General features: G+C 37.4%; 1 protein-coding gene across 1 annotated transcript; it reads right to left on the bottom strand.

Annotated features, from left to right (window-relative positions):
* Positions 1-2,615: 2,615 nt before the first annotated feature.
* Positions 2,616-23,423, bottom strand: LOC104400701 (homer protein homolog 1; the record flags this gene model as incomplete). Its single annotated transcript, XM_010010409.1, has 4 exons — positions 2,616-3,319; positions 8,580-8,660; positions 10,220-10,330; positions 23,267-23,423. Coding segments are annotated over 4 exons (538 nt in total), but the record flags the coding sequence as incomplete, so codon positions are not given.
* Positions 23,424-26,012: the final 2,589 nt, after the last annotated feature.

Raw genomic sequence — 26,012 nt, 5'->3', positions numbered from 1 at the left:
TTTGATTTTTCTTTTTTTTATTTTCATTTTTTTTTGTTCATTTGTTTGGTTTGGTTTTTGTTGGGTATGTATTAGACTTTTGGTAATTCTGCTTTTTTATTTTACAACACTGTAGTTGCCATATAAGAAGTTACAAACAATGTGACTGCTCTCCCCTACAGTGCAAGTTCATGGTCATGTTTTCAGGCTATAGTACTCAACACTGTTTCCTCCTATATATATATTCCTACAGAGGTATAGTACCTGTCTCTGGGAAAGTAATGTTCCAAGTGGGCAAACTTTCATTGTAAAACAGAAGTGGAGAGTCTACAGTAGGTATAGCCACCTAAGTATGAACTTTAGATTGCAATTTCTAAACACTCACCTACTGTACATAAACATTAAAAATAGTCTAAGCAATAGGACTTTATTTATATGTGCACGTGTGTCCACCTTATCCCACATTTATGTTTGGCAACTATTTGGGAATTCAAAGGTGCAGTCCTCCGTAACTGTATTGTTAAAATAAAAAACAAAAAAAAAAAAGAAATGAAGCATATCTACTCTATGAGAAAAGAAATTCTCAAATATCAATTTCCAATTTTAAATTTAATTTCAATAGGAAAATATTAAAAATGTGCACATCTAAATTTTTCCATGTTCTGTATATACATATGTGTGTGTACGTATACATAGAAATACTCATGTACCACACATAGTCACAAAATTTAAGTGGAAATATTTCTGTCCACTATTTTCCCACATGTAAATGACATAGTATCTTTAAAAAGTCAATAATAATATCATTAAAAATAATATTACATTTATTCCATCATTAACGTTTTGTGTTTTTGTTCTTTCTTCATCCTTAGTATGTCCACTGAGCATCAACAGGCCAGATTCTCCTTGTACTTCCACAGATGTTATGACAACTGAATCTTAGTGACACTCAGTTGTCATAACACAAGGACACATCAAGGACACATCCGGTTTACAGCAGCTAAAGTGACAGGAGAATCAGGCCAAAACATCCCCAATAAAATTAAAAAAATGGTAGTATCTGCTCATCTGGACATGATGAAGATATACACACCACCGTGTAAAATCCACCGAATGCAAAACATGTAGCTCACCACAAAGTAAGTTTTCAACCAGCAGCACGCTGAACCAAGCTCCCCCCACCCCTTTAATAAATAAAATAAATGAGAAAATACCCCCAAAATATGGAGAAAACTTAAACATTGTCTACATTACATACCGTATAATACACAACGGTTTAGCATTTGACCTAAACCATTTTCCTGACTAGTCAGGGGAGACCTGATAAATCACTGGTAAAGAAAAAAACCCCAGTATTTTAGAAGTAAAGCATGTATTTCTAATAAAGCATGTATTCTAATAAACCTGATAAATCACTGGTAAAGAAAAAAAACCCAGTATTTTAGATATAAAGCATGTATTTCTAATAAAAATGAGAACCTGTGTGTATTGCATGGTGTACATACACACAGTACGCACATGAAAACAAACTTATATGTTCTAGTTTTGAATAGTAGTCTCTAAGTGGAGAAAATTGTGTTGTACAAATTTAAGAAGCAGCTAGATTTCATGTTTAACATTCAAATTAATTTGGGGAGCGAACAAAGGTCCATGCATCTTTTGACTCTGAAGTCTGACATTCATTCTTACATTTTAAAAAAGCCCTCTTCAGCATTACAAGCAGTTTATGGCGAGAATGTACTTTGATGCAAGATGCATGACACTTGGCTTACCTTTCAAAGAGGTTTTTGTTTTTTAAATAAATCTATTATATAAAGACATGTGTGTTTGCCAAAAGTCTGTTAAAATTACATCAAAACAACTTTAAAACCTGCTCACTGAGGATAATTGAATTCAGTTTCCTGTTTTTAAACATTTAGTTAACAGTTCAGAATATTGCCTGGTGTGTTTTCAATTAAGATGTGATATGACGACCTTAAAAGAGTAAACGTCTCCATTTCAATTTGCTATGACAATAAAACTTCTACAAGCAGCTTTCTTGGTTGGACAAGTTCAGCGTACGAGTAATTCCTTGCAATAGCTCTACGCCCTTAATGCAATCTGTAATAAAACAGTACTCTTCATAAGCCATTATTCACAAAACCTGAAATTCATGAGACATTCTGAAAAAGTCTCCTGCAGAACAGGGTAACAGTTAATTGAACATACATATTCGATATATGTATCAAGGCCAGAAAACAAATGACGAGCTATTCCTTGTTATCTGTGCATGTCAAATTTATATTTAAAATTCCCAGGGGGTTTTTGCTTTTTTTTTTCCCCTTCCCCTTTCTGCTGGGGGACTCACCTTCCATCATTGGTTGGCTTCAAAATACAGTTAAGTGGAAGATAGCATCTCACTGTAATTACATGGAATTCATATGAGAAAGTAAACCTTACATTGGACAATATTGCAGAACACCAGAGTAAGCTCCATAAAGAAATACCATATCTTCCAGTATATATATATGTGTGTGTGTGTGTACATATATATATATATGTAAAAAAAAAATCCAAACCAACCAACCAAAAAACCCCCGAAGAAAGAACTTTATACAAGCAGTTATAGTGACTTTTTTTCAATTAAAGATGCAATTCTCTCTCACTCCTGGCAAGAATAAATTGGTAATGGCACTGCTTTTCCACAGTGCAAAGTATCCTGAGAAATTATTAAGAACAACAAAATAAAGGGCTGTCATCACTAAGTTCTTGCACAAACAGCAATTAAATATCTTAAATAAATAAAACAGCAGACAACCTATATTGTATCTATCACAAAAAGGGGAAGTGACCTGGGGCACTGCTAGTTCTTCCACATCTCATAATTAGAAAAGGATTGCATTCAATTACTTTTAATATCTTTCAAGTTATCTGTGGCCAATAACGTACAAGGAGGTAATTTGTAATTCAAGTTTTTTTGTTGTATTTTTTCTTCATTGAGATACAGCTAAGTAAGTTCTAAATTTTACATTGAAATATGACTCGAATTTAAAACAATCCCTCCCAGAGGAGCATTCTCTAATTTTGTGCAACTTTGATGCAGAGCCCAACACAGTCTTATGAAGAGAGACAGTGCATCTTTAAACTGATTGGCACTGAAAACCCATTTTCTTTAGCTGCATTCTATCAGCTTGGCCAAGTTATCTCGTAACTCTGATAGTTCAAATATTTTTCCATCAAGAATTTCTAAAAGTGTCTTCAAGTTATTGCGAAATGCTTCTTGCTCATTCTGACTTTTCTCCAGACGTTGCTCTAGATCAGACAGCTGGCCTTCCAGGTCTTTGTTTCGAATTTCTACTTCCTTCAGAGAAAATACATAACATGTTAATTGTGTCGTCTACAAAGAGAAAGCAGTCTCACCTCCTGCTGGTATTCGTGTGCTGGTTTTGTCAACTGATTTCTAAAACAATTTGCAACCCTCTACAATTTCCTCTACGCCAAAAACAGAACCCAAATTGTTATTGCAATCACATATGTACTGCCAATTCCTCCATTTTTTCAGTAACGCATCTGAAGGTCAGAAACTTTTGGAGAAGGATAAAATTTAGTCAGTAAACAACAGATGTAATATACTTACTCTGGTAAGTTATTGCTTATATCATTCAGAAATGTACCACCTACTGAAAACAGTTCCTCAAAGGTTTACTTAAGTTCAAGTATTCCCTGATTTAGACTACATGAATTACTCAAGGACACAGTTCCCATTAAAACATGTCATACAGAAACCCATCCAGTATACTGCTTTATGGATGGAGGAGTACTGCTTTATTCCTGTCCCACATTACAGGCCTTTTCACCCTAAAAATTAAGACAGAAACATCAACCAGCAAGACTGATGTCAAGGTGACACCGATTGTGACAAATTTAAACCAAGCGAGCGCAGCCTGAACATCTTGTCTCGCTGCACTGCGCCCCAGAGCAATCTCTGCAAGCGCTCGCCCCACAGCAGCGCACCTCTGGGGGCAGGAAAGCACCAGAGCCATCAGCGCTGTGAGGACAAGTTGTTCCCATACAGCGGGTGGATAGAGGAGGTGATGCTGCGTTACACACAGCTGAGGGGATCGCACCCTGAGCAGGCCCAGCTCTAGTCCAGAGCCTGACTAGGGAAGGAGGTCACAGCCACTCGGCTCTGTGCAAACTGGGTGCCCTCTCTTCTATCAGTTGTCTAATTTAGCTGTTGTGTGGGTCTGGAACTGCACATCTCAAAAATTCATGCTAAATTTTCTAATGTCCGTTATGAGAAACACTTTCAAAGGCAGCACAGGGAGAGTATATTCAATACACCACACACCCTGTGGAGCCATTCCTTGGAAAAGTGCATAGTGAATTCATACACTTACATACATGAACATGTTTTGAATATTGCTTCCCTCCAGTGGCTTTGTGTCACAAAGCTTTAATGGACCTGCTCTGAGTTTTTACAACAACTACTTTCACAAAGCCATAGGAAGGGAGATTTGGCAGCAGCCACCACTCCAAGACCAAGTGACTCCTTTTTCTGCCCTCTCATTCTCCCACGGGTTTTGTTACGATTCTTCTGTCTTCCTCAAAGCTAACAAATATATTCGTGTTTACACTGGAAAGATCTCAGCTAACCATAAGAAACATCTTATGGTTAGAAACATCCCATTATGGTTAGAAACATCCCATACAGGATATGCATTCGGGCAATCAAGAGTAGCAAGTATGAAATGGCAGCCTTGTGTCAATGTCTGTGGCCCAAGACATATTTCCACCCACAAGGAGTCTGTTGGCAGCATCAACTGGCCGCTGCATCCCTGGCCAGTGGAGGGATTGGGTGATGTGGCCAGTGCTCAGTTTCGGCTCCCAGCCTCTGGACTGGGGGAGAGCTCTGGGATCCCCACAGTAGTGCAGGTGGAGAAGGCAGAGCCTCAAGAACCTGATCTCCCCATATTTCTCGCTACTTGTGCAGCCAAGGGTTATGTCCAAGCTGAACTGCAATACCTCCCTTACTTCTTGTTCGTAAATGGACAAGACAAAAATTACAGTTTTGGGCACTGGTTTTGGACAGCACAGCTGGGAGAAGGAATTATCCTTTGCTGCCAGGACCAAGAGATTAATTAGTTTAATCTGTTTAACACTGAGCAATACAGTTGCCAAAGCACTAAAGAAAGCTCACTGAAAAGAGTATTTGTAGGAACAATTAAAAAACATGTATGCTTATATAGTGATTTGCTACCCCACTGCTGCTATAAACAAACAAGCTAACTATAACCCAGCCGTACCCTCTGAAGGTTTTGCTTCACTGAGCCTACCCCTTGCCCTCCACAACTGAGTACTGACAAGTACTACCTGGTGTATGCCTGCACGGGTTCAAGACTCTCTGTGACCAAGTGACTGCAGTACAGGACTAAAAGGGAAATTTAAAGTCCTTTCAGCTCTGCAGGAATGACACAGTCCTTTCTTTAGCTTCCATAAAACCAACTGCTGTTTGACAGTGTTTACTCAGATGTCCTGTCACTGCTCCTCTTCTACTCATCATATGTGTGTGCTCTAGAAACATTCCTTGCAAATGCTCTTACCCCTGACATAATTAATTTCTACAAGCAGACAAGCCATTGATGAAAGGGACCACTCTGGAACAAATGGACAGATACATACATGGCCCTATTTTGAGATATTTGGGCCTGAAGAATATCCCATTGGCCTGTATCTAATGCTGAAAATCATTGTTCGGGTCCTCCTCAGACACTTTTACACTGAAGTATTGTTCTGCTGTGACCTGTTAGGGTGGTAGCACTCAGGTAAAACCAAAAGCTTTGTGTTAGATGTAGGCACTTCCATCCATATTCAGCCACAGACTAATTCTCCATTGCTAGTCCTCACCCTGCATGTCTTCAAAGAAGAGCTCTGTTCTTTTGTTTAAACTTCCAGTTTGCATATTTTATTTATATTCCATTCTTGACATCTCTTTCCTAATCCACATACACTTAGCTTCCCAAACATTTCCTCAGATAGACTTTCTCCCACACTTCCTCCTATTTTGTTTTGCTTAAGTGATGCTTAATGTAGGGGAAGCAGAATCAACTGAAATACACCAGGAGCTATTGCTTTTAATTTCTGCAAAACACTTCTTCCCAAATTTTACGTTTGATCCTTACACTAATTTACCCTAGACTAATACTAACGATTTTTTTCTCCATAGTATTGCATTACAAGTTCATGTCCAGCTCATGTGCAGTTTCCTGTTACAAATAAATCTACCTCTGGAAGAAGCGGAGAGGTGTCAATGTAATGTAATCTGTTCCCTAGTTGGGTCATTTCACTTTATTTGCAGTTAATCTCACCTAACAATAAACTGACTCTTTTGATACATTCAGACCCTTTGCAGAGTGTATTTTACCCTGTTTTTAAAAGCTCTTCTTACAGCAGATGCAGTAATTTCTCAAACACTGTTTTCTTCTAGAAAAGAAATAAATTATTAACAAGTTATTGTTTGTTGTTTGCACTGTAATAATATTCTGTGGAATTAAGTGCAAGGATCTGAATAAAATATTTGAACCATACACAACTGCTATATTTGGAAATCAGCCATAGTAATAAAGATATCCTGACTTACTGTTAGAGTCACACTGATCATGACTCACTGAATGCCTTCTCAACATTGCTAATGGAATTACTAAGTAACAAGGGCCTCAGTACTTACCCTTCACAGTGATAACATACTGCTTTTCATTGGAATTTGCCAATTGGATTTCTAATTCATTCCCTGGTGTAAGTGCGTCAGAAATGCAATACACCTTTAAATAGTAATTTTTTGGTATAGCTTTTTTCATACAGACTATAGTCCAAATTATTTTAGTGTTACATAATCCATTTGCAAGCACAAGAGGGAAAAAACCCAGCACAATAAAAAAAGAGTACAGACCCTGAGGATAATCACCCTGAAAATAGATGACGAGTCAACTAAGTGAACAGATGTGAGGTGGTTTGTCTGGAGCTACAGAAGAAAACACCATTTCACTGACGTCACAGATGTAGGGTGGCTCAGAGTAGGCTGGTGTAATCAAAGCAGGACAATTACAGCAAAGCGAAGACTCAAGATCTCTTACACAGGTTGCATCAGGTCAGTAATAAACTTCAAGCTTAAGAAAGGCAACTTTTAAAGAAGATCCTAAGCAAGCTTTAAATCTACTTGAATTGAACCATGTAGAACTATTTTCAGAAACTCATCACGTACAACATGACATATGGACATATATAGACAATATATCCATACTAAAGATATACCAAAGACAGCTACTGACCTTATAAAATACAATTTCAATAAAAACTTTTCATTTTCTAATCTTCAATCTTTTACTAGTCTTTCATAAATCTGTTTGCTAAGGATAGCTCATTCTTGGCTCAATATTATTTTTCATACGATCTTACAATGAAATTATTGCATATGCTACTGCTAGAACAATTTCCAAATTTCATTATAATCTCCCTTTTGAGTCTCCCAGATAAGTACTTTTTCAGCTGAAAACTCCCATTTTTAGCCTAAAGCCAGCAACAATTTTTAGAATAGTGGAACAGGCAAGCTCAGGTGTATTCAAAGCAATCCTTAAACATTGTTTAAAGTAATAGCATACTTTTTCCTAGTAATTTGACTTACGAAGGGGGAAAAATGAATAAAACCATTGTGTTCTTATATGGCTTACTCTGTAGGCTAAAATGAGATGGAAGGAAGTTCCTATTCATGTTAACACATTTCAAAGAGTAACTACTGAATAATTTTTAAGCTGTGGCTAGTCTGATGGGGCATGATTTAGGTCGAGCCACAGAACAGCAAGGGCCACATTTCAGCACTTTGGAGCTATTTAATACCTGAGTTTGCATTCCTACTAAAACTCTGAAGTCTGAATTCAGAGTTTAATCCATCTTTGGTTGACTCTTACTACAAACGCAGATTTCACAGGGGAGGTGTATATGTGTTGACTGGTCAGCCCAGCAACAGACAGACCGAGGTAGCAAGAGAGAATATACTAAGGGCACACTGATTCTGGTAAAGCTGAGGTATCTGGCTTTACACACAGTAAAGAAACAACCCACAAAACCCAATGAAACCACAATGATTCTAAGTCCAAGAAAATGTCAAAGTGTGTTTTTAAAGACTGCATTACACATGAAGTCTTTAGCCTTTACTTTCTCAGGTCATGTTTAAAAGCTGAATACACTCATCCCAAGCTGATGATATACAGCCTGATGGTTTCAGTGGCACACAAGACCTATGGGAAGACACTGCAAGTGAAAATGAGACCAGAACTGCCCAGAACATATATTCTTGAAAGACTTCTGCTAGCCTGAGAGTACTCTCTGGAGTTGTAAATGAAATCTGGGACTGTTCCCTCAGGTAAAAATAGCAACTTGCAGCAGGCAGAAATTTTGATACAAATTCCTAAGGATCATCCCACCCTACCACTTTGCAATGCAGTTTGATTTACACATTTATCTGGCACCTTCAGTGAATATAGTTCAAGTTGCTGATACAACCTGCTCACTTGATGATCATTTTTTTCCTTCTCTCTAAATTACAATGATGCATTATAGCTCACCTGTAACTTCTGGGTCAGAGAATCCCTCTGTGCCTGGAGCTCTCTGGCGTTGTCGATTTCTTGTTTCAATCCTTCTATTTCCTAAGGAAGAAGAAACAACCTTGCTAGCAATACCTTACCTTGGCTTGGTAAGGTTGTCTTGGCTGCAGGTAAGCTGGCTACTGCTTCTCCTCCTGAGCAAGCCATTGCAATGATACCAAAATTGGCAGTTGGCTACTGCCCATCACAGCACACGCTTAAGCCCTGCACTCAGTACTCACGAATCACAGTCCTAAATCAGTGATTCCTTTGTGAATAAACAACAATAACCATTTTCTTTTATAAATGTCCACTTTTTCTTTCCCACAAAAAAGATCTGAAATATTTTTCTCCCGGAAAATTAAGGGTGCTTGGAATTAAGAGAAACAATATTATACTTTAAATTCTATTAGAATCTATCCTACTTTTTTTTTCACAAGAGAAAGATCTGATTTTCGTCTGTGAGTTGCATATTATGTCACTAGCAGCAGTGCCGAGCATCAGAAAATTTACCATTGATGTTGTACAAAGAGTCTAAAAGAAACGGTATCTTTAATTTAGCAAGAAAAAGTAATAAGGTATAAAAATAACAAATACAAATAAAATAATGAGTGGAAGAGAAACCTTTTCTTAACTTACTTTCTAGAGGCAAGAATAGAAACAGGTAATGAAACTAGAATGTATCCAAGTACTTCTCCCTGGAAGGACATATTCACCTCCCAGAACTCCTTGCGGAAAGTTCTCTTTGCAGCCAATAGCTGAGCATAATTCAAAAGTGAATGGGCACAGTAATGGGAAACATTACCAACCTGAGGCTAATCTCTTAAGTATGAGGTAGTTTGGAAAAGGTTTTGTTCCATTTTGGGAGGATATTCTGTAGTTACTGTGCCTCAAGGCACCCCCTGAGGGCTCAAGGGATCTTGTCTCATAGGGACAAATACTCCTTCATACACAGCTCCTTCCACCTCCTTTTTTCCATCCATAAAGAAGCAATTCTTGATCACTCTGTGACACAAATCTTCTTTCCTCTAGGATTCATGCCAGTGCAGGTATTACTCCAATTCCTTTTATTTTCTTGCTGCTGGTCCAGCCAAAGGCAGAAGCCACAGTATCATCAAGTTTCAAGCCAGGGGTTTGGCATGTGTTTTAAGTAAAGGGCTCATCTTGTGGGACATAAAAGTCAGCTATATTAACATAGCCTGAAAAAAAGACTGGCCTGAAAAAGGTATTGATCTGTTACTCGTTCCAAACCCTACTCTCCAGAAAAAGGAAAGCATTCTTACGACAGCTTCTTTTCTTAGTGAATTTGGACTGCATCAGAGTGATGACTGCCCTGTGGAAGCCACTTGTGACTTACTCCTGAGAACAGATATGTTTGAAAAAAGCGAACTGGAAAACATTGTTGAGTTTTTTATGTTGTTCAGATACCCAGCTCTATACAGGGAAAAATACTAACCATTTCAAAATAATTAATAGATGAAAAAAATTCTACTTGATCAACTGAAAAAAATTTACTTTGCAACATCTAAACAATATACTATTTACCAGCCATCACAAGCTTAATATTGAAAGCCTTCAGAAATGTCAGAAGAGAAAAGCCACAAATAAATGTTAGAAAATACCTCTTCTTTTTTCTTCAGCGTAGATTCTAGCTCCTGTATTGTCTGGTTTAATTCTGTTTTATGAGTGTGGACTGCATTGGCTTGACTGCTCACACACTCTAGCTCAGTCACCTGTTGAAATACGCAGAAGTAACACACACAGAATAATTTCAACAAATTCCAGGTACTATTACTCTTTGCACCACTAGCTGCATGTGAAATATACCTTTCATTCTGGGTGACTTCTATTGATTAAAATGGTGAAGGTATTCTAGGAAGTTCGCAAAAAATTCCTTAACAAATTGTTTAGTACAAAATGGTTGACATGACTTTTTGGAAACAATAGATTTATTATGTTGCAGGCTGAAAATAACATTAATTAAAAATTATACTTCCTAATTATTGTAAATTTTATGAAATAAGCTGAATTACCATTTCAGAAATAGTAGTGTCTAGACAATTAAACACAGATCTAACCTCTCCTTCTGACACTTTTTAATGCTACACCACCTGAATCAACTAAGCCACAATGCTCACCCACTTCCTAGCAACCCAGTTAACTTTTCAGAGCCTCTATTTCTGACTCTGCATCAACAGGGTTATAGCAAATACTCAGCCACCAATGTATTGCTGCTAGCTTCTTACTTTCTCTAGTTTCAGACCTAATCTATCAATCTCAAAGCCAACAACTAATGGTACAATTTGGATTTCACATTTCTTCTTTATCATCAGAGAGCAAACTTTTAATAACTTTTTAATAATATCTTTAATAACTTTTAATAACTTTTTTCTCCCAGAAGATATGAGCCTGTCAATCTTCGTATACATTTTTCAACAAAACTGCAGCATCTACCTACAGTAACTAACAAATCTGGCCCCAAAACTCCTTTGTACAAAGTGCTACCCAATTCTGCAACGAAAACTTTTGGGTCTCCATTTAAATTTCTTGGAGAATCAGCCTCAGACAGAGGGCAGGCATTCTCATGATAATTTTATTTCTTAAGATAAAAGAACATCTTGAGGAATTAAGGTCTGTACCCTTCAGCACCAGTGTACTTTAATTAGCGAAGCCACTGTGATGCCAGTCATTTTTCAGACTCCGAGCGATCTGTAGGCTCAAAAGGTAGATTACTGAGTGAAGTCAAAGGAAAGCCATGAAATACAAGAAAATTGAAACAAATTCCCTATCAACTTCTCCTTTCTGAGTCAGGGCATGAACTTCCTCTCTGTAACACCTGTGACGAGGTTTCTTCTACTGGAAAACTGTAGACATTTTGCAAATGTGGACATTTTGTAAATGTCTACATTTTTTTTTTTTTGTTTTGTAAATGGCAAGAACTGAGATTACAGCAAAATCTTGTGAGGGGTAGGGGAATGAGGGATGAGAATATAGCTTGGTAACATGACACCCAACACCTCACCCCGGAGAATTATCTTCTGGAATTGCCCCAAAAGAAGTATCAGTGCTCACGGCAAAAAGTAATAGCAGTTTGCTCAGATTTATATGCCACTGAGCATTACAGCTGATGTCTTTATTAGATAATTTTCCCCATTTGCTTTTACACAAGAATGTGTCTATTTAGATTCCTGTGACTGTAATCGATTGTGACTTTTACAGTATTCACCACTAAAATTACAAAACAAGCAGAATTGGAACACAGGGATAAACTTAGGACTACATAATGGCTGAATCTAGATATAGCAAGAATTAGAGGCACAGAGTAATTTAAGCTGGAAGGGGGCCCTGGTGGTCATCTGACTGAGACCTCCAGCTCCAAATAAGGCCAATTCTGAGGTCACATTTGGTTGCTTAGGATCTTGCTCAGTCAAGAACCCTTCACTATCTAGCAGAGCTGCCACAGTTTCACGCAGATTCCTGTATTTCTGACATTGCAGGTTTATGCAGAGCTTTAGCTCATACCTAAGTTTTGCTGAAACTGTCAAACGCACCTTGCTCACATTCACCCCTTCTGATGTTTAACTCCTAAAACATTTCTAAGCTTTTCTGCTGAGTTTTGAATTGGAGGTGGAAGCCTCCGTGCACCCAGACCCTGGAGGGGTTAGGAGGTCAGGCCATTTCCCACCTGTTGTGAAAGACTGGAACACTGCATGACAACCTCCAAGAAGGTCAATCTCTCTTTTAAAGCTGTTTGATTCAGCAATACCCACTGGCTTTTACAAAGAACTCACACAGCAAATACTCATTTACAAAGTTTAAGAGCCTCAACTGGAGAGACAGAAGAATACCCAGTCTCCAAACCACCTCTGTCCTAGCACCTTGTGCCTTGGAAGCAAGTGTGAAGAGGTGTCTCATCCTGTCACTAAGGAAGTGCTTGGACCCACTCTGTTCTCCACATGGCTTCCTAGCTGAGGAAACACACAGAGACGATGCATGTGTTGGTGCAAGCCAGGAATCCAAGGAGGCTGGTGTATTGAACTGTGGTGGATGGAATGTTACTGCTCTCAGCTGCATGTATTGTCAGTGGCTGAAAACACTTGCCGCAACAGCCCCGACAGCTACATGGCTCATGTGAATGCTTCCCAGTGTGCTCTGGTCCATACTAACTCAAGACACCTATTAGAATTGCTTAAGCAAACAACTAATTTGCTTGAGCAGAGCAGGGAGCACACTCGCCCTTCTGCTGTTGTCTTGCCAACATAGACAACTACTGTCAGAAGGGCAATTAACTACCAGCACTAAAAGGGCTGTGATGTCTTACTCTGGTCCAGCTTTACTCTGGGCAAACATCTATCACCTACTGCTTATGCACGAAAGCAATGCATTGTTCAGCTGTTTTGCTTCCTGTTTGTTGAAGACTCAGTAAGTTGAAAAGAAAAATTAAATTTAAAAAATGGGGTTACTTTAATCGCAGCCTTATTTAAATACCCATTCCTACAGAGATCTGAAAAGATGGCAAATATCTTCATTATGCTATCTTCTTGAGTGTACCTATAAAAAAGAAAATCATACTGTCACCCTTTCAAAAAAATCTGCAATACAAGAAATATGTGATTGAAAACAGAAGTAACAGAAGATAAAGCTCTAGGCAAAAATCTGGATAGCATTTACTTGCTCTCTTTCCTTGTTTCAAATTGAATTTATTTTTCTTGTGACCAGTGGTCCAAATAACATTAAAAATAACTGTTTATGCATTATGCACAGAAGGGGGCACAAAAGGAAGCTCCCTGACCCTACCACCTGCTGTTTGTAGGGACATCTCTTCATGTTTCATGTTTAAGAGCAAGCCTCAATCAATTGTTCAAGCCTTTGCACATTAACACTGAGCAATGTACCTGTGATGAAGCCTTGTTTTCAGTATAGAATTCAGACTGAAAGAACAGTCTTTGAACAACAACTGATTAAACAAAGTTCTTCTATTGTGCTATCGTAAGACTGCACTGACTTGTATATCTGAAAAAAGGCAATACTGTGGCTTCGTATTTGAGACTAAACAAGAAAAAAAACAATGTTCTTAGCCACTGTTTCTTTATTTTGCATTTATCACGCAGGTGAGAATTACACGTACGGAAAAAAAATTCTTGAAGGGCTTTTCAGTGACTATTTAATGAGCTAACTCTTCTAGTATATGGCTGGCATTGTATTTAACTACGTACTTCAGTGAGAAATGCATTAGCTGAAGTAAGACAGGTAGGCAACTTGTTCCTGCAGAGCTTTCTCAGCAGAGGCCATTCTAGTGTTTTCTGGAAACTTTAATATAGGGTAAACAACCTATAAATACAGGAGGAAGCCAGGCAGAAGTTTTCATTGCAGCAGACTGTCAGCACACACTGGGCTGCAGTGAAGATTGGAGGAATTAAGCTTTGGGCCACTTAACACAACAAGGAGTAACTGCCTTGATGTGAGCTTAAAACACTAGCTCTCCAAAGCTTCAAAGGACTGAAGAATCTCTCAAAGAAAACAAACCAAATCAAATCACAAAGAAACCAAGAGAAGAGATGCATCAAATCCCAGTAAGACTACTTCACAAGCAAAGACTTCAGTTAGTCAAAGAAGTGAGAATGACAGTAATATTTTGAGTGATCACCTTCCCCAAGCAATTACAAAATGAATGAATCTGCGCTGTTAGCTGCAAGTTGATTTTTTTTTCCTAAATCACTTTCTCAAGATAAATTTGTACGCTTCTGTTCTCAAGCAACAATAGTGTTTATTCAGCATCTTAAATTCAGTATCAACAGATCATGAAATTCCTTCTAAACTTCATACAGGAATTACCTCAACTTCTACAGAAATGCAATGAACATAGAATCATAAAATCAAATATTTAGGTTGGAAAAGACCCTTGAGGTCATCAAGTCCAACTCTTACTCTATCACTGACAAGTGCACCACCAAACCATATCATTGAAGGCCTCATCTACATCTTTTATTTAAACCACTTTCTGAGGCAGCCTGTTACAATACTTGACAACCCTTTCGGTGAAGAAACTTTTCCTAAAATTCAGTCAAAACCTCCCCTGGCGCAGCTTGAGGCCATTTCCTCTTGTCCTGTTGCTTGTCACTTGGGAAAAGAGACCAGCCACCACCTTGCTCCTTCCTCCTTTCAGTTGGTTGTAGGGAGCAACAAGGTCCCTCCCAAGCCTTTTCTTCTCCAGACTAAACAACCCCAGGTCCCTCAGCCATTCCTCATCACACTTGTGCTCCAGACCCTTCGCCAGCTCCATTGCCCTTCTCTGGACCCACTCCACCACCTCAATGTCTCTCTTGCAGTGAGGGGTCCAAAACTGAACACAGGATTCAAGGTGCAGCCTCACCAGTGCCCAGTGTAGGGGGATGATCACTGCCCTGGCCCTGCAGCCACGCTATTGCTGATACAGGCCAGGATGCCATTGGCCTTCTTGGCTGCCTGGGCACAAGCTGGCTCATGTTCAGCTCCACCAATCAGCTCCCCCCCATGCGCAGCTTGTCAGCCACTCTTCCCCAAGCCTGGAGCATTGCATGGGGTTGCTGTGGCCCAAGTGCAGGACCCGGCACTTTGCCTTGTTGAACCTCATACCACTGGCCACAGCCCATTGGTGCAGCCTGCCCAGATCCCTCTGCAGAGCTTCCTACCCTCCAGCAGATCAACGCTCCCACCCAGCTTGGTGGTGCCTGGTGTACTCCATCCAGGAGCCTCATCCAGGTCATCGATAAAGACATTAAGCAGAACTAGCTGCAGCACTGAGCCCTGGGGAACATCACTTGTGACTGGCTGCCAATTGGATTTAACTCCACTCATCGCTACTCTCTGGACCCAGCTGTCCAGCCATATTTTTAACCACATTACCAACATATTTTCAGTGTAACTGTAGCCTATTTTATACACCTGACACTGTTAACTTGTTGTTTCCTGAAGGTATTTTATCCCTTCTATTTTATGTGGAATTCAATATCCAAGGTCTACTAGCCCAGGCTAAGGTGTAGAAAATGCAGAGTGCTCACTTGCAAGAGTGTATTTAAGTATTAATTATGTATTTTTATCTGATTGAATTACATCCTAAATGGATCATAATTATAACTGTGATAATATTGTTCCATCAATAACTCTTACAAAATAAAAAGAGCCCTTTGCTTTCCACATGGAGAAGAGAAATGATGTTGCATGGCTCAGCAAAACCAGAATAACTGCATAAAGTTTCACATAACATATGCAGAAGAAGCTTCTCAGTTCTTCATGGTGGACAGTAGAATACAAGAGAACATGCAACAAGCCAAGCATAAAAATAATTCCAGCATTGCTTTCAAGAAAGAAAAACTCTGGAAGTATTTTTGGTGCTAAGAAATGTGAAAACACAGAAAACAAGGAAAACTGGTTTTCAAGGTTGCTGCTGAAAGAACAAAAAGCACACCACCATATTATTAGTATACACCACTTCTGACAATTAATTATTGTCATTTTCCAAGATTTACTCATAGATAAAATGATAGCATGGGGGCAGGGGGAGTTTTGTGCATGACTAACAATGTATCAGTTTTTCAACAGGAAAACAATTAAAGATCTTACTGAAAGGGACACATTTTTCTCTGTGGGTACTGATGCCTTAAGCCATGGAAATATCAAAATGTTTTCCACAGTTATTCATTTCTATGGAGATGAAACAGGAATAATCCATCATCTGCTTGCTTACTGTGAAGAAAGTAATAAAACTGCAGTAGGAATAGTTGAAAATTTAAGAAATTTAGTAAAATTGATGCTTTGAGCTTCAGTCATGCATTATTACTTGCAGCTGATACTGCTAATACTAACTTCAGGGGACACGCCTTTCTCCGCAATCTAATTAGCAAATACTTTTTCCAGCTACCTGGCCAGCTCATGAAATACAAGCAATAGCACAGATAAGTCATCCTTTAATCCTGAGGATTTAAATCCAGTAATTTCCTCACTCTTCAGTGGAGTTTTGGAATTACAGGATATGCTTCATTCTACAAAGCTGTCACTACGTAAAGATTTTGTGGCATGGCATGCCTCTGCAAAGTTTGCTTATTATAACTTGCAGTTAAGTGGATCTTAAAACTTTCTCAGGTTTATTAGAAAGATGAAGATGGGGATGAAGGACCCTTTTGTGAAAACTTTTTTTCCTTTCCCAGAGCGACAGTAGTTTGGTTGGTAGCTTGTTTTGGTTTGGGGTTTGGTTTTTGGTTTTTTCAAATTATAATCTTGTGATATTCAGTGAAAGTGAATTCCCAGAAAAAAAACCCCAATGGAATAGTTTTGGGTCCTAAATGCAAATCTGCTCTAAAAGCAAATCAAGACAAATGGAAAAAGACAGAAAAGACTTGACTTCAGTTCATCATACATTAAAAAAATCCAAAACCACATTTTGCTTTCAGGAACATAACTCGATTCAACTTCCATGTCTGAAAAGAGACCATCTTTTTAGTAAACTGTAATTATTAACCAAGGGTTGAATGTTGATAAAGGCTAGATGTGGATTAGGAGAGGTAGCTGAGAAATTCAGAAGCACCATCCTAGGAAAATTCTCTAACAGTCTCACGTCACAACTGACAACTTACACCATTTCAAAAATAATACAAAACTTGTGATAGCTGAAATTGGTATTGAAGGAGCAAGAATGTACACCCGAGAAAAAAAAACATATTCCCTGAAATAACACGCTTGTATTTTTCCTTTGGTATCCCCTAATACAAAGGAGCAAAGAAGGTGGTCAGACTCTGCAATCATTTCTCAAGCATTTTTAAAATGTTGCTTTGGATTTCTATTTTTATTATAAACTAATTCCATAGTGAGAAGGATAACTAACCTTACTCAGATAATTACAGCCTGCTCAGAAACACAAACTCTTTCTTATGGCAATATCACAATTTGAAAAATAAAAACCAGTCACTATATTCCCCTGTGTCCTTTAAAAACTTGATTATCAAAGTTAGAACAAATTAGCCTTTCCAAATCTTACCGTGTCACATAAAACCCTAATACTACCCAGACATCTCTTTTGAATATCTGGTCAATATTCAACATTGTGACCTCACTTGGGCAAGAGCTGCCCTCTTTTTGCCTTTTCAGGGTTTCTAGTGCAACAAGAGTTTCTTTGCAATTCCAGATTAAAGGGTTGTATATGCAAATATATGTACTTACTTGTACACACATTTCTTTCAAATAAATCCATAGATAAATACTAACAAAATGATAGTCCCACTGTTTCAATCATATTGCCAAGCTAACCATTTCTACCCTGCAAAATGCTCATCTATTTTCATTACAAATAAATTGTACCAAGCTGCTATCTAGCCACATACTAATCACAATATTTTAAGGAGGAAGTTATACTTGGATAACTTCAATCGAACCAAATTTAAATATAAGTTTGAATTGTTCATTGGGGGTAGGACGAACATAGTTTTAAATGGAGGATGACAAGACAAAGGCATCACCTAAAAAAGGTACATTGCCAATACAGTTTTGCATCAAAACTCCATTCATAAGTTTCTTCCTACCAGACTTCCATTACCTTCTTTCGTATTTCCACTTTTAGATAATGTCCTTCTTCAACTGCGTGACACCAACCAGTTATTCTTGGTATTCTCACAGTGGTGCTAGTAAGACTCCTCAGCAAGCATGAAGCCCACAACACGGGCTTTGATTCAGCAAGCAACTTCATCAAATCTACATGTTCAAAATTTAGCTTTGGTTACTCAGTTATTAATGCAGCTTGTAGAAACATGGAGGTGACTGCTAAAGGGTCTGCAAAGATTTTCTATAGATAATCTGAGAAGATAGCTTACACAGTGTTCCATACTTCCTGTGGACTTTAATAACTGCTTTCATAGATTGTTGTTTTCTTTAAATAGCACAAAAATAGCCTAATAAAATGGCCATGGTTTTCATGCTCATGCATTTTCTTACTATCCAGTTTAAAATTTCTTTTAACAGTAGTGAAAGGTGTCAGATGGTTTTGATAACTACATAAGATATACTTATTTCATTCACTGAATAAAAGAAGAGGAATATAATAGGCTAATTTTATCTTATTTCTTAGGAAATCCTGGTGAAATAACAAGATAGAACTCAAGAGTTTACCTCTCTGTTCTTTCAGGAATACCCAAGAGCTTGATCATTTCCCTTCATCTCTTTTTATCTTAGGTTTCTTTTTCTGCAGATGAATGATCTTCAAGGACTGCTGCTCTTATTATCATGCACTAGTGTTATTAGTCTGTGCTATTGCCCAGTGTCATAGGATGATTTACTTTAGCAGTTAGCATGCAAGAAAAAAATTTAATAATTTTCATTTTTAACATACCAAAGACTTCGGGTTACTTTCCATAATTCATATCACCATTCAATCCGTTCTTTTTTGTGGCATCAGGATTAACATTAATACCAGTGCTATTCTATTTGTCTGAAGGAGATCATTTCAGGGTTTTTCTTTCTGTTAGTGAGCTGTTCTAAACTCATGAATCCCTTTTGACTTCAAAAAGCTATGCAAGGTGTGTAGGAGTGCTCCCCAACCTCATTTACAGGAAATCCTTGTAAGTTGCTTCTGAGCAGATTAGAGGAGAGAAGGCTGAAAGCTCCAAGTTAAGCTCTTGACTGGGCATCACATCTTCGCAAAATCATTATCTTTGTATTTGAGAGGGAAAAATCCATACATTCATTTAGCAAACTTCTGAAAAATATAATGTCTGACAAAATATCAAAGTACAGTAGTTTGACAAGCTCACAATGTATCAGAAGAGAGCACAAAACTTTTATTTATTGAGAACTTTGCACTCAGCCACACTGAATTTGTATTTTGCTTTGTCTCAGCTCTAGGGATTATTAATGCAGAGAAAAAATGGAAAAAGGAAGATAAAGCCTCAGAGAAAGCAACTAAATATAGGTTATTAAGAAAAAAAAAAGGACTGATAGATGAGTAAATCTTATACTTACTCGGAAATGGCAAATAACAAATGAAATCAATTTTAAAAAATGCAATCAAAATCAAAGAAAGGGGCATTTTGGCTTTGCTTCTATGTTTTTAAAAGTGTAAATAATGTGATACACAGAAAAGCTATTTCAGACAAATTTAAAAATAATTATAGAAAAAAAAGTTGGGCTTAAAATAATTTAGAACAACTTTAAAACCAAAGTTTACAAAAAATACTGCATGAGACGAAGGACACAGTTTACTAAAGTGAATGAAAAAAACAGAGGATTAAAAAATGAGATATAATGTAAAATCAAAGGATGTTTATAAATAAAACATGACAAAGTTCAAACTGTGGAAAAAGGTACCATAAGAATTCAACTAAGAAGACAGTTTTAGCCATTTTTTTCATATAAAAAGGAAACTATTTATGTAAATACAGCTATTTATAGGGCTATTTATATAAAGAACAAACTAAAGATGGAAACAATAATGCAAAGTTTACTAATCAATATGCACACACACCATACTTGACAGAGCATATGCGTCTGCTATAGCTTGCCGACAGATGACTCAGGTACCAAAACTTGGATATAAACCTGAAGCACATAAGGAGTGAATACCACAAATACATTATAACCACGTAATATATTATTAAATTGAACTAAATGTAGCAGTTAATGTCAGCAGTACCATTCTTGATTTTGGTCTATTTTATACAAGACTATGATCTTGCAAGTGAGCATATCCCTCCAATGCACATTCTTTTTCTCCAGTGGGTAAGATGCTGTCACAGCCAAATTTTCCAATACAAAACAACTACATTGCCATAGTTCATAACATATGACTAAAAGTATGCCTACAGGAGTATATATATGATTATCCTATGGAGAAAGCCAAGCCTTACTGCTGCAAATTCAACTCAACACCTTAGTTTTCTTAAGACTGGGACACTTATTTCACATGCTTCTGTGTCGCCAAGAATTACAAGAAAAAAAGATGACCATCTTAGACCTGACATATAACTTTTATATAGTCTCAGATGAGATGAATTCCAGTCTGATGAACATTTTTTTTTATCAGCTGCAGCTACGTGTTTGTACTGAGCTTAACAGATAAACTGAACAGAAAGATAACACAACACAGTGATTTAACACTGCTTGTTACCACATGTACCAGAACCAACAGTCTCCAGATCTGCCATTTCAACAGCACATTTTTGATCTGTGTAAAAAAGAAGCATCTATCTTGCAGCCTCTTTTTGAAATGGGGCACTATTTCAATTTGAAAGATCAGTTTCGAGCATAGAGGTTAGAAGAGCTCTTGTATTGCACCATATGATAACAGATTGAAATTGATGATTTTTTTTACATGCTTTCCATACTTTTGCCTAAAGAGTCCTATTTATTGGGTTAGCCATGTCTTCATTTTTCTAAAAGCAATTCCAACAGAGGGCAGTACTCTTGATGCACTAACTTGTAATCTACAGGTACGCTTAGAGAGACAAAGGCACTGAGTGTTTCTGTATTCTATGTGAGGTATCAACAACGCCATAGGTCACAGATTACAGAAACATTTAATAAAGGCATGTAAATGGTGATCAAAAGACCACAGGGTAGATGACCCCATGTTAAAAGATTTTGTGTTCCCTCAGAAATACAAAATAATTGCAGGAAATTTGCTGGGTAAAGGTTATGAAAAATCATCAGCTATTAACGAATGCAGCTACAGAAACTGGGTTACTACTACTACTGTAGTATCACAGAAAAGCTAAAAATTTTTATATTCATCAACTGTTTTCCAGTAACAGATTCTAAATGAGATTTGATTAAGAGTGAGAGTAACGTCAAGAAAAAGGGATCTTTGTCTGTCTTGGCCAGTTGGGACTCCCCATGGTAAATGCAGCTGCTGTTGCTGTGTGTTACTTTTCTTTCTTACATAAGAACTGTATTGTCTCAGGTTTGCTTTCGTTTTTTTGTTTGTTTGTTTGTTTGTTTTACAACAAAAGCTGTTAATATGTTATATTAGGAAGAATGCTACCTTATCATGACTGCATTTTAGCGATGAGTTCTTCACTGTAAAGCCCACCTGGTGCTCAAATCCACCTGAATATCTGCATGATAGTAATTTTAATACCAGGATGTAATTTCAATAATTTTATCATTAATGACTTACCATTTATTCACAAAACTGAAGCACAGGTTAGAACTCCCTCCCTTCCAAAGGAGAAGCTTAAATGAGGTGACAGACAAAGCGAAAAGTCTCGCTCTGTACAAACACACATGACAAGCTTGAGTTTGACTGGAAAATTTCTGAAGCAAAGCAGTTTTGCCAGCAACTGCCAATTTCTTGAACTAAAAGCACTTTGCAAAAAGCACCAGTTTTAATTCTACTTCATGCATTTCATCTAGCCAGCTATGGCACACACAGTTACAGTACTTTGGAAACTGTTGTTCTTCCCTATCAGATCATTTGGCTGGGACTTCAAGATCCTGATCTGCAAGTCTGTCTACGTGTAGGACAGCCTCAACAACCTGCCATTATCCCAGGTTTCTCAAAGCTCAAAATAATTCTTGCTAGTCTTCCACATCTCCAGGTTAGACGAATTCTCCTGGATTTTTCCCCTCTCAGATGTTCCTGAGAACAAGACTACTAACAGCTGGACAGGTCCAGCACAGTCTGAAAGAACCCTTCACAATTTGCATGAGCTGGCTAACTGTAATTGCCATACCTTATTTCATATAGCTGAGTACAGCATGCAAAACAGAATTAAAAGGTCTGCCATGTTTGCTACCTGACCTTTCCCTTCCTCTCAGCATACTCATGAAACCTGTTTTCATGCAAAAAAGCCATGCTTTTTTGTTGGTTTTGTTTTTATTTTCTTAACAAAGTACATCTCCTTGGTATTTTTCTAAGTCAACTAATATTAACAAAAGTAATCCAGCTTCATCAAAGACATCTTCCCTCCATATATGTGCTAATCTCGCCTTCACTTTGCACAAAAATGTCTCCTAAGTTATGATTACAAATTCATATGGATAAAAGTGAACAGATTATACAATGTATAAAGAGTTACATGTGAAAAGAGAAATTAAAATATTTTATACTTGCTTTCATAATGCAGCCTTCAACCCTGTATACTTTCTTCCTCCCTCAAACACTGTCTTTCCTTCCCACACTGTGCTCTAATATCTGTTTTGCTAAATTTACAGTAGAGGGAACAGGACAGTCCCTCCTGTATGAAAGTGTGTTTAATGTTCTTGAACCTTCAGTTTCTTCAGATGCAAGGATAAGAGAAATCTGTCTTTGTTGCATATGGAAACTACAGATGGGGTTTTTTAACTTACAGATTTGACGTCAAATTTATGTGGCCTAAATGCAAGAGGGGCTAACATCTACTTCTATGGAGAAGGTCCTGAAACAGATGTGATGGCATCAAATGCAGAGTGAAAGCTGGCAAACACAGGATAAGGTTAGATAACTCTTCCTGCCTGCAACAATACCCTTTCCAGAAAAATAACTGCTACAAAGGAAAGAATTTCCCAGTGAAGGAACCCTGTGTGATTTAAAGTAATCATTCATTTCTGTCTCAAAGATTAACCTGAAACCACAACAATAAATTTATTTGTTTTACTTGAAAATGAGTGAATACAGTCACCAGTACTTCCACCTCAAGGATCTTGGCCATTTGCCTTGAGTTACTTACCCGCTTATGAAGACGTTCTGCTTCCTCCTGATAGGCAGCAAGTTGTTGTTTCCATTGTTTTACATTGGCAGTGGACTCCAGCAGGGCTGCTGTGAGCTTAGCGTTATTACCCTTGAGTGTGGCCAGTTCTGCCTCCCAATGCTTGCTGATTGTCGAACTGCACAGACAGAATAAGAATAGTCAGAGCCCCCAAATCTCTTCTTCAATTTTTTTTCTTAATTAAAAATGACTTATAATTTTTTTCAAAGTATCTAGGAAAACAGAATTATGCAAATCCTATGACTGAATGTGCAAATGAGAATCCAAATCCTCAAATCATCAAAACTGTAAATTCTGAAAATACAGGTATCTCCTCATTGGAAAACAAATTCTACCCTCCCAGTTCAACCAGGTAACTTTTTTAGTAAAATGGTAAGGATGATGGAATCCAGCTTCCCAAAAGCGACAGTGTGCAATTGTAGAATATGTATATGATTAATCACTATTTTAATATATACATATAGAGTGAAAGTGCTCTTTTAATGTACTACTTTACAAAATATATTGTAGAAAAAGATTTGTCACCAACTTGATTAAAGTGAGTTAATGTAGTGCTTTGGAACCACGGCTTAGTTGTTTTAATGCAAGCCTTCCACTTCTTTATTAAATACCATATTTAATTTGTACTTCCAAACTCAAAGATCTTGAATTTCAACACCGTAATACTATTAATATGCCTCTCCTCAGTTATACCAGCAAAGAGACTAAAGATGAAGGAGCACAGAGATATTACTGCTTTATTGCAAAGAAGATGATGTCGGGGTTTACTGAAATAGCCTATGAAGAAACAATCTTTGCCTACAATTTAGTCATTCTCTGAACAAACACAGGGCTTTAATTCTCACAGGTAATTAGTTTGCCGATATCCGCAGATCCCATCCTTGCACTCAGTATTCAAGACAAAAACATCTAAGACACATCAGGTCAATGTATTAGTATGCAAATGTCTCATTCATGTTTACTTGTATAGTGCTAACAGCATGTGAGGTGCACACCTATATGGAAAATACATACAGGAAATAATTTTGTCTAATTAGATTGCTATTAAGGGCACAATTGAAAACCAAAGATCTGTAACTCTGGTCAAAATTCTTTTGTATATTACTGCTATGGCTATCCCGGTTCAAAAGCTCAAAGGTTCTTTTCTCCTCAATTATAGCTTTGTGATGAATGATGAGGAATTATTATAATTATTATAATAAATACCATTTAGTAGGCTTAATTAGAAATATTAGTGTTTATAGGTTTAACTTTGTACATATGAACAACGAAACAATCTGCCACCATTTTGTCCACTGAGTTTCTTTTTTCCATTTCCCGCATATGCATGGCCCATCCCACCAAAGCATATTTCAAAAACATTATGACTCCTATAAATGCTCCTTAAGTATTCAAAATTAATCAGTTACCAAAGAACATTCATTATCAATTCAGATCACATCTACAGCTTCACTAATACATGATGTCTGATTTTTCCAGCATGTTCTGGGGATGCTGCTTCATTCCCTTCAACAAGAATACAAGTTCCTTTGGAAAAAAAATATGGGTTTCTTTCAAATTGCTCTAGCATTTAATGATCTATTCAACTAACCAGAAGTCCACCACTGGAAAGTTTAAATTTTAAGTTACTAAACTAAAAGAATTATATTCCTATTTCATTTGAAACACTGACTCACATATTAAAGAAGAAGAAACTTCTGTAACAATGTCTACTCTTAAGTTTCTATAATCAGATTTACTTTTCACTTCATAGTAGCGCAGCAGATCAACAAATTCTGTAAAAAATATGCTAAACAAAATCTAGTTCATTATCATATTTATAACTACTCCTTGATGTTCTGATCTGCCAAGCACCCATTCCAGCCATTTCAGCAAGTAGTTCCACTTTATAGTCCTGCTATGGAAAGATTAGTAGCAAATTTTGTGTGTGTGACACCTTACACGTGTTTACAAAATGTGCCTTCCTACTCATCTTTCTCCACAGAAGAAACATACACACAAGATTTTATACTGATGTAACACAGCAGATTTAAACCTTTGTATCTGGGACAGTTTCAGGATGAGAACTATTTGATCACTTAATATCTTAATTTAATATGCAAACAGGGAAGTGAATGGATTTTTTTTTAATGTAATAATGTGCATACCCCCAATGACACAAGATAAACTTTTAAGATACTAAGATCCCAAGGGACAGACTCTCAAGTAGTGTTGAGTAATAATGCAAAGGGTATTCGTGCCACATTTCACCTTCACCTTTGCCCAGTTCCCTTATTACCCTCCCAAGGAAACAGTCAGGAGCTCTTAAGTTACTGCTTGTATACTGCAATGTCAGCATTAAATATGAAGCATATACTTTCTATTACTGCTATGGCTATCCTGGTTCAAAAGCTACAAGGTTCTTTGGAGCTGGTTAGTTTTCAATTGGCTGTTTTCAACAGGAATCCACCAGTATTATTTCTCAATCGTACTTTTTACCCCTAAGCGACGTACATAGTGGGCATGAACATGTCCATTGTAATGCAGATGTTATTTGTTTGTAGCATATAGGTTTTTTCTACAAATAGAAAGAGATTGTACTATGGCTCCATGTTACTTATATTAGTCCAGTTTTGTATCTGATAATACACAATGACTTCCCAACTATTTAGACTTACACTGTTTCTTGTCGCGAAACTCCACATTATCTGACATAAACGTAACCATG

This window comes from Nestor notabilis, unplaced genomic scaffold, assembly GCF_000696875.1.
Source record: "Nestor notabilis isolate BGI_N333 unplaced genomic scaffold, ASM69687v1 scaffold15712, whole genome shotgun sequence".
Classification (NCBI taxonomy): Eukaryota; Metazoa; Chordata; class Aves; order Psittaciformes; family Psittacidae; genus Nestor; species Nestor notabilis.
Note: the sequence above shows the minus strand (reverse complement) of the source record. Positions and strands in the feature narration are given on the sequence as shown.